The following is a 13,198-nucleotide window of genomic DNA, read 5'->3' on the forward strand; positions in this document are numbered from 1 at the left end:
AGCGAAGTTAAGGTTTTCAAAGCATTCCACAAAACTTGGGACCCACAATGTTATTTCTGAGGATGCTTCCTAATTGAGTCCGAGAGACACCCCCCTCTTTTTTCTTTCTTCTTTTTTTCTTTAATTACTTTATTTATTCTTACTATTATTTACAGTTTTTTACTCTGTTTTGTCTCATTCTACCTTAATGATCTACTTATGTTATATGTTATTTATCTAGTTATTTACTGTGACTACGTCTGACATGGGTTGGCTGTCAAGTTTAATGTTTGGTAATTGGTTTAATTTTTTCCTGTTGTTTGTTTTTTACTGCCCCCCCATCTGTGCCACCCCAATTAAAAATCCTGGAATCGCCCCTGCAAAGACCATATTCAACAAGAACTGTAGACTGTAGGAGATATCAACAAAAACGAGAACAATTATTAAATAAAAAACAGTACATCATCAAACTGATTCTAGTGCTCATGCCTGTGCACCAGCCCAAAATGTAAAATCTGCTGTTTGGTTTGATTTTGATCCCGTTGTCGAGGCGGAACTACATGAAGAGGCAGGAAAATGAGTTCGGACCCGGACACGTATTCCGTGTGCACCTCCTGCACCTTGGTTTGTTTTGCGGAGCTGTATTGTATGAAGTTTGTTTAGCGGTGGATTGATAAGCGTCACACCATCACCACCAGTGCTGCCGCTCTCTTATCTCTTGGTAAAGCAAACATTACGCACGACCGCTATGTTACATTATTACAGTATTACATTATTACATTTCGCTCTTCATAACAAATACCATCTTATCACTTGGAAATAGCAGAACATGCATGGTCGTTTTGCTTGTATTGGTTTGGCATTTTTGTTAACTTTCTCCATATTTGATGCAAAATATTCTTAAGCGCTGTATAGTTGCGTTTCATTCATATTTTGCATATGAGTATCATTTTGTTTGAGCATGTTTTGATGTTACTCTTGATATACGCGTGTATTTATTTTTTTTACCGAGTAAGTTCCGGTGTTGGTGACTTTATTATGGTCAATGTTATGGATTTTCAGCTGCAAGCGTCCAGTACACTTCAGAATTTATATATAATATAAAATCTATAATGGCCCTATTGTAATCTGTTATGTCACAGATTATAGTCAGATTGGTAGAAAAGGGTGGTCAAAACTCTTAGCACTTGTCAAACTGGGGGTATCAAAGCAGGTCAAATCAGAGTCAGATTTTAGCTGTATCAGGTAGGGATCAACTGATATGGATTTTAAGGGCCAGTGCCAATACCGACCCCCCCTCGGTTTATGCTGATATTTGGAGCTGATACTTCTTTTGCTCCCTTAATTTACATCATAAATATTACACAACCATGATAACAAATTTTACGAGGCACAAATAAAAAAAAAAAAGGAACAATAATTGAACTTAAAAAGGTGTTTTCGGCAACAAGGAGCTGCCTGTAGACGCCTGTCTGTAATCTGCATCGGCTGAACCTGATACACCTAAAAAACGCAAATATCTACTGATAATATTGGCCATCCGTAGTATCGTTCTATCACTAGTATCACGTTGTACATCATCAGTTCAGACTGGTAACATTAAGCATGACTGACCAGTGGCTTTACTTCAGGCTTGCTCTCGTCCTGATGCATGAACCCTCTGTATCTCTGGCCAGGCATGTCTCAGGACAGTCACCATGGCAAGTGGACCATCTCCAGCAGTGATGATGATGATGAGGATCTTCCTCTTTCTGGGACTACAGCATCTAACCCCCACCGGCCTGCTGTATCCAGTCACAGCTCCCATCCTTCTGCCTCACCCCCCAGCCTCAAACTGGAACCAGTTACAGCCACTGTGGAGGTGAAACCAGAACCAGCCAGCACCCCCGTGTCCTCACTTGTAATTGGCTCTGAGGACAGACCGTCAGCAGCAACAAACCTGTTAAATCCAGTGAAGTATGAAAGGAGTCCATCATTGGCTGGAAAGCGGAAGAAAGAGGTGTCAGATGGCTCAGGCTGGGCTCTCTCAGATAGTGATGATGAGGATGATGGAGCTGTAAAGGTTAAGAGCCTTAGTAGCTTACCAGAGAGGACACCTTCAAGCCCCAAAGCGAAGAAACCGAAGGTGGAGAACGAGCGCCCTCCAAGTCCCCACGGCCGGCTCTACTATATCGACGAGCCAGAGGATTTCTTTGAGTCCAGTGTTCCTCGTCTAAATGACACCTACAGGTTTTACCTCAACAAAGTCACAGGCCTGGACCGGAAGTACAACAGCGGGGCTCTGCACATTAGAGGTGAGAAGAGTTTGGGTGCAGGTAGTTCTCTTATAATAACATAACAATGATCAGAAGGTTAAAGGTTAAAATCCGGGACGAGCAGGATTTCTGACGTCACTCGTTCTTTTAAATTCCAAGTTTTCTTGAGGCACTTCATTGATCCAGTAGTGTTGTTCAGTAGGCAGCAGTCAACAGCTGGTTGTACTGGGAAGCTCCCAATCTAAATCTTTAGAATACACTCACCGGCCACTTTATTATTTCTGGTGCTTAATAAAGTGTGTTTGTTACCTATCTTCTAGAAAGTAGGTTGTGTTGTGTGCTCGAACCAGTCTGGCCATTCTCTGACCTCTGGCATCAACAAGGCATTTGCGCCCACAGAACTGCCGCTCACTTGATATTTTCTCTTTTTCGGACCATTCTCTGTAAACCCTAGAGATGGTTGTGCATGAAAATCCCAGTAGATCAGCCCGTCTGGCACAAACAACCACGCCACGTTCAAAGTCACTTAAATCACCTTTCTTCCCCATTCTGATGCTCGCTTTGAACTGCAGCAGATCCTCTTCACCATGTCTACATGCCTAAATGCATTGAGTTGCTGCCATGTGATTGGCTGATTAGAAATTTGCGTTAACAAGCAGTTGGACAGGTGTGCCTAATAAAGTGGCCGGTGAGTGTAGAGTCAAAGTATAGAAAAGTTGAAAGCACTGTCAGGGTGAATAGAAGGAAAATATCTTAATCTTACGTATCTTAGTTAGATTATGACCCAAAGAACGATGTCGTGGGTACCAGCGGCCGAAATGGGTTATCTCAGGAGGGTGGCTGGAGTCTCCCTTAGAGATAGGGTGAGAAGTTCAGCATCCGTGAGGAACTCGGAGTAGAGCCTTTGTGTTGAAAGGAGCCAGTTGAGGTGGTTCGGGCATCTAGTAAGGATGAACCCTGGGCGCCTCCCTAGGGAGGTGTTCCAGGCACGTCCAGCTGGGAGGAGGCCTCGGGGAAGACCCAGGACTAGGTGGAGAGATTATATATCCACACTGGCCTGGGAACGCCTCGGGATCCCCCAGTTAGAGCTGGTTAATGTGGCCCGGGAAAGGGAAGTTTGGGGTCCCCTGCTAAAGCTGCTGCCGCCGTGACCAGATCCCTGAAAAACGGTTGAAGATTTGAGAGTGAGTGATAAGTGTGAGTGATCTTAGTTGAATAGAAGTAGAAGTAGAATATGCCTGCTGTTGTGTGAGTTAATACTTCGGTCACTTTTTTTGTCCTGCAATTTGAGAGAGGACAGCATATGGATCTCATGTAGGTAGAGAGATGAAGGTCCTTACCCTGACTGCAGATGTCTTTGTCCTCCCTGCTGTAGATCCCTCTGTTTTGTAATAGTTGGGTACTACTACAGTAACTACCACCTACAGTAACTACCACAGTCTTTTATTCATTAGCTGTATCTAAAACTCTTAACCCTTTTTCTTTCATCTAGACATTCTCTCTCCATTATTTGGGACCCTGAAAGAGTCTGTTCAGGTGAGTAACCCCATGACCTGTGGAGACAATTTTCAGGGATGGCAATGCCGTCCTGTCAGTCGATCGGTCTATTTACACTGGTGTGAAATTTCATACAGACATTCATGTGTCCGTTAACCACACTCACTTTGACTTTTTCATCTAGAACCACCATGATGAGGTTTTCGGTTTTTAGTCAAATGTCTCAAAAATAATTGAATGCAATGCATCCATTTGAGTCAGGATGAAACGTAATCACGTTGGTCATCCCTTAAAGGGCTGTACTGGATATTCAGAACATTTATGTAAGCGGCAAACAAGTATTTGCTTTGTATACATGTGGTGGAGTTGGGGAACGGTGGATGAGAACTGTGTGGAGGCAACTTGATTTCAGTATTTTTTATTCAGCACCTTTAGAGGTCCTGTATTATGCTCATTTTCAGGTCCTTACATTTTAGGTTTCTACTGGAACATGTTTACATGCTCTAAAATCTATTCTTTTTCTCTTACTGTCCATCTGTATACCTGTGTCCACAGACCTTTCTGGCCCACTCTGCTCTGATTGGCTTGCGTTAAAAAATGTGATTACGGTAACCTTTTGAAAGGTAGTTCTGAAGCCGTGGGTGGAGATTCAGATGGAGGGTGGTGTATTCTAATGAACCGGCATGTGACAACGTGCACATCACTAAAAAATGATTTTTTTTCATCAGCTCAAAAGTTCAATTTGGTGTTTATAACAAAAACAAAAGTCATGGTATTCCAATCTGCCTCAGCTGTACTTTGTGTTTAGTGCAAATAAGCAAATGTTAGCATGCCAACACGCTAATCTTAAATTGCAAACTTGTGAGCATTTAACCTGCTTATCATCATGTCGTTGTGAGCCTGTTGGCATGCTGACATTAGCATTTAGTGCAAGTACATTCTCACAGCTAGCTGCTAGCATGGCTGTACTATATACCATGTCAGTGTCGGAGGGAATTTCATCCATAAATACAAGTACACTCTCTTTCTTCTATAGTTTAACTACTGCTTTGATATTGCCTGGATGGTCCAGCAGTTCCCATCAGAGTTTAGGTAAGTCTACTTTGCTACCATCACATTATCATAAACATGTTTCTGAGGAGTGGGAATCTGCTCATGTCCACGTCACATTGATGGCAGCACACTCTAGTGCATTATGGCTTATATAATATGGCTGCTAATGTTTTACGGCATGTGAGATGTTTTCTCATAAATGAACAACAAAAGTTTGTGTTGTGTGGAATTCTTCCACTAACTATGGATTTTCTAAATGATGACATGCTTTTATTATTTTAGTATGCATTAATGGAGGTGATACACTGCACATATCAAATTATAGGGGAAACGTAACTGCATTTAAGAATAGGTGTAAAAGATGAATCATTCCATTAGTGGCAAATACAAGTATGTACAAGTAGAGGAAAATAATTATGCTAATGACGTTGAAACATGCCCAGTGAACCCTTTATATTTGGGTTGTGTTTGCAGGGATTGTCCAGTTCTGATCGTCCATGGAGACAAGAGAGAGGCCAAGGCCCGGCTGCTCCAGCAGGCTAAGCCTTTTCCACATATTCGCTTCTGTCAGGTACAGACATCACTTTATCTCAAGTGCAGTTTGGCTGATTTTGATCTCAGTGTTTACTACTTGTACTAGTTACTTGTATTTTCTGAATAGCGTCAAATACCAACAGAAGTCATTTAAGGATCCCTTTCCTATAGAACAGCTCCATACCTTTAGTAAACAAACTAAACAGCCTTATGTTATTTATCTTATGTACATGACAGCATGTACATTCTGTCTCTACATGTTTGTGTGTTTATAATTCTGGGAAAACTCTGACAGCATTGGAGTCTTTAATTGGGACTGATGTGTGTGACTTTCCCTGACAGGCCAAGCTGGATATTGCTTTTGGAACTCACCATACGTAAGCATTTCTTTCCCTGCCTGGTATCATACCTGTTTTTTTTTGTTTTTTTACCTTTTACTCACACATCAGATCAGGTTTGGATGCTGTTGCAGCTTTATGGACGACTTTGGTCCAGACTGTCATTTCAAAAGACTGGTTTATATTAAGGAGCACTTTTTGTAAATATACTTGAAATGAAAAGCCGGGTTAAGTGCTTTTGGAATGTAACTACAGGGACATTAATGGGACATGAACCACGGCCCCCTGGGTGAAAGTCCGGTGTGTGCTATTTTTTAGTACAATGAAGTTTACTTTACTTTTAAGAAGTGTATGTTAAACATACTTTAAGTACAGCACAGAAAGTAAAAGTATACTAAATTTTGTTTGCTTAAATTATATTTCTCAAACACTAAAGTACTACTTTTTCACCTGGTTGAGGTGATGAACATGGTAAATATACCAGCTAACATTTCACTGAGAGCCATGCTCTGTTTTTTAGAAAGGCCCTGATCACATTCATGCAGTTACACATTCACACCTGGATGTTCCCAGTACAACCACAGTGTGATCTGCTGACCACTGAGCAGCTGGGGTTAAGGAGAGCCAAGCCTTGCTTATTCACTTTCCCCACCCACATTTATCCTGCTGGTCTTGGGATTGAACAATTTATATATCTTGTTAAATGCCGGTTACAAATTAAGCTAATTTGCCTTAAAAAAGTAATTTCCTGCGTGATCAGGGCTAAAGAAGCCCCATTATTGTTCTAGATATTATGACCACGAACCCTCACGATGGTTTGCAGAGCACAGCACCTTTCTCACAGCAGTCATTTTGACCCGCCATAGTAGGAAAAGCACAGGCGTATTTAATAACATTAATGCTGGTTCTGTTCCCTTTATGTCTTCCAGTAAGCTACTGTATTTATTAATGTTATGAAATACACCTGAGCCTTTGTTTTGAAATAGGCCTGTTACTGACCTTTATAAAGGTATTAACTCCCTGTATATTCTGAATTAACTTGTAAAACACAGAAGATAAAATTGTAATACGTATTTACATTTAGCACTAGATGACTTACATTGCAGATATTACAGGTCTTGGAGTGCACTGTTGGTGTGTCTTTGTGCAGGAAGATGATGTTGCTGTGGTATGAGGAAGGCTTCAGAGTCATCATTCTGACCTCTAACCTCATCAGAGCTGACTGGTACCAGAAAACACAAGGGTGAGTCTGGCTGTTTTAGAAAGTCCGACTTGACAGTAATGTCATATTTATTGTTGGGAATGCCCCTAAATATATTATGTCCAATCCAGAATGTGGATGAGCCCCATGTTTCCACGGTTACCAAAGGGCAGCAGTGAGAGTGACGGTGAGTCACCGACCTTCTTTAAGAGGGACCTGCTGGAATACCTGGCATCGTACCGCGCAGCAGAACTGGAGGAGTGGATCCAACGAATCAAAGAGCATGATCTGTCAGAGACCAGGTAAACTGCAACATTTAGTGCACTTGTGAATACATATACATATTAAATCTGCTTACAAGTAACACTTGTCCTTTACTCATCTTCTTCTATCAGAGTTTATTTGGTCGGATCGACCCCGGGGAGATATGTTGGTCCAGACATGGAGCGCTGGGGCCACCTGAGGCTGAGGAAGGTTTGTCTCTACTCCCGAGTTGATAGTTGATAACACACTGCTATTCAAGACAAAGCGGCAACCTCCGTGGCTGAAAAAAGCAGCCAAAAATTGTCAAAACTGTATTTTGAATGGCTACTTTAATGAGTCACAAGTCTAACTTTACAGCAGAACACGTTTACAGTCTCTATATATAATTCTCCTGTTCATGACAACTGTACAGGGGGTTTATAACTCACCTGTTTGAATTAAATTAAGGCTTAAAGTTGTGCATAATTAAGAGCTGGCTGCCCAGCCTCAGCTCTTTGCCTATTTTTGGATTAGCCAGGAGCAGGTGACGTCAGGCACTGTTTGGGTGGCGGCGGCCATAGCTGTTCACAGCTTCACAACAGCTCTTAAAATACTTATGGCCGATGTCACAGAGAATGCGTCCATATTTTATACAGTTTATAGCCAAGACCAGGGGTGCCCTGCTCCTGGAGAGATACTGCCCTGCATGTTTTAGTTTTCTCCCTGCTCCAACACACTTGAGTCTAATTATGTGCTCTGATCAAGCAGCTGAAGCTTGTCACAGGTTTCATAATCATTAGAGTCAGTTGTGTTGGAGCAGGGAGAAACCCAAAACATGCAGGGCAGTAGCTCTCCAGGAGCAGGATTGGGCACCCCTGGCAAAGACAGAAAACGAGAAAGGAAACTAAATCAAAGCTGCAAGTAGTTCCAATTTGTCTCTTTGTTTTATAGTTATTTAAGAAGAGAGGCTGTGTTGTGTGTGCATTTTATAAGACATGGTTTTGGTTGATTGCAGTGAAATGTATGAAAAAAACATTCAAATTCAATTATGCGTTTGAATTCGACGGCTTTGGTTCATTTTAGCGCCATGTGAAAATCACCATCTTCATATTTGTCAAAGGTCGAATATCAGTGTGGTTATCTTTGTAAATGGTCATCAGTAATGCAGTTTAAACAGTTTGTAGTACAGGGCCTAAACCTTGCAAAACAGGTATATTCCTTTTAATGCTGCCTGACTGATTTCCCAAAGAGACCCTCTCAGGTATTTCCTTGAATGCACAAGGAACAAGTCTCAGTTCAGCAGCATCCCAATAACCAGGTGGATTTGAAAAATATATAAATGTTGCAAATGTAATATAAAAAGTAAATGTTTTTTTCACGGGACAGCACTTTAAAATGTTGTGAAATGTAACACTTTTCACGTAGTCTCTAACTGGGGTTTCTTTTTCTTTTATTAGCTGTTGTATGACCACACAGATCCTATTCCCGGACAGGAAAAGTGGCCTGTGATTGGCCAGTTCTCCAGCATCGGCTCGATGGGATTGGATAAGACCAAATGGTTGACAGGGGAATTTCAGCGCACCATGACCACACTGGGGAAATCCTCTCTTCGCCCAGACCCCCCCATGCACTTGGTACATTCTTCCAACACGAACTTGATGCGGTCTGTTGCTTGTGTGATGTAGCATTCAATGCTATGAGAAAAATAGTATAAAATAATACGATATAGAGGTTTTATGACTGCTGCTGCTGCTAATATTATTATTAGAGAGTATTAGAGGAACATTCATTTTTAGGTTACATTTTTACACTTCCTTAGAGTCCCTGCAAGACATTTGATTGCCTAAAACGCAATTTGTAAAGACTTCAGACGCAATAATGCTTGCTTGAAAATGTAACCCCTACTTTGAGTCGAAGACAGAAAAAAAACAATTACATAAATTACAGTGAGATTATGTAATTTATACACCCTTCAAGTAACACATGAAAAGTGAAATGCATTAGCATTATAACTAGTGCTGATCTTGGCATTATCCTGTTAATATGCCACATCTGGCCACAGTTCAGCTGAAGTTAAACAGCTCACTTCAACAATACAAAGCTCAGAATTTCTAAAGCGGGTTGCTTATTGGTGAATCTTTTGCAGGTGTATCCATCAGTTGAAGATGTGAGGACTAGTTTAGAAGGCTATCCAGGTGAGTCGTGTTTTTGATTCTTCCCTCTTAAAACGGAATTCGTAACATGTCACGTGCTGCAGAGGTCATGACCTTCACTAAGTGCAGGTAGATTTTGGTCACAGCATGATTACTTTGGCTGCTTTTTGCTCGCTCATTTGCTTCCCCCCTCAAACATCAGTGTCACTGATTGTTTGATGGATCTAGCATTTGATTATTCAGTGATCGCTGTGATCATGAACACCTCTTTTGTCCTCCAGCTGGCGGCTCTCTTCCTTACAGTATTCAGACTGCTCAGAAGCAACTCTGGCTCCACTCCTTCTTCCAGTAAGTCTAACTAACTAAAATGTACTTGTATTGTAAGAGTTCCGGGTTAAGCTAGTATTAGCTAGTTATATATATTTTCATTACTCACTCATCTCCAACTGCTTATCTGGGGTCGGGTCGCGGGGCAGCAGCTCTACCAAGGGACCCCAAACTTCCCTTTCCCCGGCCACATTAACCAGCTCTAACTGGGGGGTCCTGAGGCGTTCCCAGGTGTTCCTACTTTCATTAGTAATATCCATATTGTATGTTGCTGGTCACACTGTACAAGCTTCTATGCACCTAAGTTGCATTTGAAATTTGGTCCGAAATTATGTGACAGGGCTACTTGCAGGAGGATTTTAGCTTAGTAATAACCAACAACAGGCTAACACTCTGTGTGTGTGTGTGTGTGTGTGTATGTGTGTGTGTGTGTGTGTGTGTGTGTGTGTGTGTGTGTGTGTGTGTGTGTGTGTGTGTGTGTGTGTGTGTGTGTGTGTGTGTGTGTGTGTGTGTGTGTGTGTGTGTGTGTGTGTGTGTGTGTGTGTGTGTGTGTGTGTGTGTGTGTGTGTGTGTGTGTGTGTGTGTGTGTGTGTGTGTGTGTGTTCGTAGCCGTTGGAAGGCGAATACGACAGGAAGGAGTCATGCCATGCCACACATCAAAACATACATGAGGGCGTCGCCAGATTTCACTCAGCTTGCCTGGTTCCTTGTCACAAGGTGTGTGTGCTAGCTTTGTTTATATCTATTAGGTGAAATGATGTGTGTGTCTTTATTTGTAAATGGGATTTGATTTTAATTTGTTCTTGTATAAATCTTTCTGCTGAAACAGGTGTGGCAACCCATCAACAAAATAGGTTACTATTAAAGTTTATCCCAAACCAGGAATTGAAAATTAATTCTCATTCCACTGAATTCACACTTATTGCATTAAATCCTCTACATCTTTCTATCAAATGATTTTTCAAAGTTATTTTGTTATAAAGAATCATCATTAAGACACACCTTGTAATATAATTTCCAATCCTTCCACCTAATTTCCATGGCAATACCGTTGGCAGCAGCTCTGTGTTCGAGACAAAGTTGTTCGACCTCAAAACTCCGATCAAACTCCATCCTACTATGGTCATTTCAGATAATGATTAAGCTGAAATGATCCTTTCCTAATCCACACAGCTGCTCTAGAACACCGAAGCTTATGTGTTCATCGTATGTGTGTTTCAGTGCCAACCTGTCCAAAGCAGCGTGGGGTGCACTGGAAAAGAACAACACTCAGGTGATGGTTCGGTCATACGAGTTGGGAGTCCTCTACGTGCCCTCTGCCTTTGTAAGAGCAACACACGGACAAACAGCAGCAGCATTACATGTGCTGAATAACAGAGCTGGTGTACAATAACACAGGGTGTGAATGTTGTCTCCTTCCAGAACATGAAGACCTTCACTGTTCACCAAAATCAGTTTTCTGTCTCCTCCTCCTCTGGTTTCCCCGTGCCCTTTGACCTCCCCCCCACATGCTACTCTCCTAAAGGTACAGAAGTGTGTGTGAGTGAGTAAGTGACACATCCTCTGTATGTATTTATGTACGGACTGGATTATTCAGTGAGTCTTGTTGCTCCCTCTCACTGAGCATTTGACTTGAGCTTAATCGGTTTAGAGTGGCGGATGGTAACATAGAAACATTTAATCAATTTTTTTCCAATGTTTTCAATATTATACTGAAGTCTACGGTTGTACACCTCAGTTGAAACTTTAAACAGTCTAGGGTTAAACCACATGCGCAGCAGGTGTAGCTCAAATTGTAGTTACAGTGACATCTAGTGGCATTGAGGTGCAATAGTTTATTCTAAAACCAATCTGAAGCTGTAAAGAGGTTGAAGAGAGCACATTGTATTCCACAAAACACAGGTTTAAATTTGTTTCTAAGGCCCTTTATTGTGAAAAGTCAGACTTCCATGTCTTTTTTTTTATTGTAAAGCAGGTGGAGGTGCTATATAAAAACTGTGAAAGTATCAAAATGCACAATCCACAGAAATACACACAGACTGTATTCAGAAACTGTGTCTTTAAAACGAGCCGTCAGGACTCCTGTACTGTTGTGATGTCACATCTGTACTACATAAAGGTAGAAAGTGCTGCTAGAGTATCATTACAGTCATTCACCGGCTGCTGAGCGCAGATGCAGAAGAGCTGAAAATGTTGATCATCCAGAGCAGACTGGTTCTTTTTCAGGAGGGGGTCTTAAAGAGACAGGCGCTAAAACGGAGCGATTCAGACAGACAGGATGAGAAAAAGAATGTGTTTTTTGAACATGAAAGCATGTGAACATGTTCGAGTAGAAACTCAAAGTACAAGTATCAACCATAATATGGGACCTATAAATAAATATTATTTATTTATTTATTTATTTTTTAAATTCTGTAAGTAATGATCCTTACTTATTTTACAAGAGTATTAATAGGTTTAAAATGATGGCATGGTCATCACCAAAATCTTTCTCTTTCTGCTGGGTTGAAAATGTTTGTAGATAATGGCGGGTATAAACAAAATCCAACTGTCATCATCAGAAAGTGCTGTATTGGAACCTAAATATCGGGGGAAAACGCTGCCAAGTTGGTACTATAACATGTGCTTTGTTCAGCGTGAATAAAAGAAGCAGTATGTAAATTATAATAAGTCTACCAACAAGGATGAGTAGTTTTCCTGCAGTACTTCACTTCTGGTTTCCAGAGTTTAGTTAGCAGAAGCTAAAAACGCAGCCGTACTGAAAGTCTCAGGGTCACTATTCATCTGCTGGGCTCATTTGTGAAATGCATCGCAGGTCATTATATTTCATTTTCAGTAATATATTCTAATAATTATTCTAGAAATATAAAATTCATTAGTAAAATTCAAAGCATTTCATATCATATAGATTATTTCTGAAACTAGAGCCATTTAATCCAGTTTCTTTTAGCAGATCAGTGCATCTAATTGAGCATAATTGAAAACTTATGGGATCTATAAAATACCGCTACGATATTAATCTTAATCTTTGGGCATGTTCTTCCACTTAGACGGTGAATGGAGACACTGTAACATGCATACGTGTGGCCATTTTGACCAATGTAAAGTCCTTTTTCATTATTTAACCATGTATTCACATTTAATTTCACCAGTTCGTTTCTCTCTGTGTTTTCAGATCAGCCCTGGATCTGGAACATTCCGTACAACCAGGATCCCGACACACACGGGAATGTTTGGGTTCCCTCCTGAACACACACTTTACTTCGCTGTACTTTAAAACTGCTGTGTGTATACTTGTCTGCACTATGTCTAGGTGTCAGTTATCAGTAACATTTATTTTTTATATTTTATACCATACAGTAGACTCACATGTTTTCTACCAATAAACAAAATAAACATGTAATTGTCCCGTTGTGACCATATTTGGAATATTTGCGTGTGATGCAGCAGATTCAGCATCTTACAGAACTGCTGTAGGCCTTGTGCTCGCGTTCGTACACGTGCGCATGCTCGTACATGTGCAAAGGGGCCCACCTCTCCCAAACGGGCCGTGGCCGGCAAGCGTGCCGCTCCTAGGCGCGGTACGGTTGCACTCACACTGGTCAAACGAACGAGACT

At 41.2% G+C, this 13,198-nt stretch overlaps 1 protein-coding gene across 1 annotated transcript; it reads left to right on the forward strand.

Moving 5' to 3' along the window:
- Positions 1-625: 625 nt before the first annotated feature.
- tdp1 (tyrosyl-DNA phosphodiesterase 1) lies at positions 626-12,865 on the forward strand. The gene is made up of 16 exons (XM_083917580.1): positions 626-700; positions 1,656-2,273; positions 3,727-3,770; positions 4,768-4,823; positions 5,259-5,355; positions 5,661-5,695; positions 6,807-6,899; positions 6,989-7,159; positions 7,253-7,331; positions 8,558-8,734; positions 9,247-9,295; positions 9,535-9,601; positions 10,190-10,297; positions 10,802-10,904; positions 11,003-11,105; positions 12,756-12,865. The coding sequence occupies exons 2-16, from the start codon at positions 1,658-1,660 to the stop codon at positions 12,827-12,829; spliced, it is 1,872 nt and encodes a 623-aa protein (XP_083773706.1). The 5' UTR covers positions 626-700; positions 1,656-1,657; the 3' UTR covers positions 12,830-12,865.
- The last annotated feature ends 333 nt before the right edge of the window (positions 12,866-13,198 follow it).

Source organism: Echiichthys vipera (assembly GCF_963691815.1).
Source record: "Echiichthys vipera genome assembly, chromosome: 1".
Taxonomy (NCBI): domain Eukaryota; kingdom Metazoa; phylum Chordata; class Actinopteri; order Perciformes; family Trachinidae; genus Echiichthys; species Echiichthys vipera.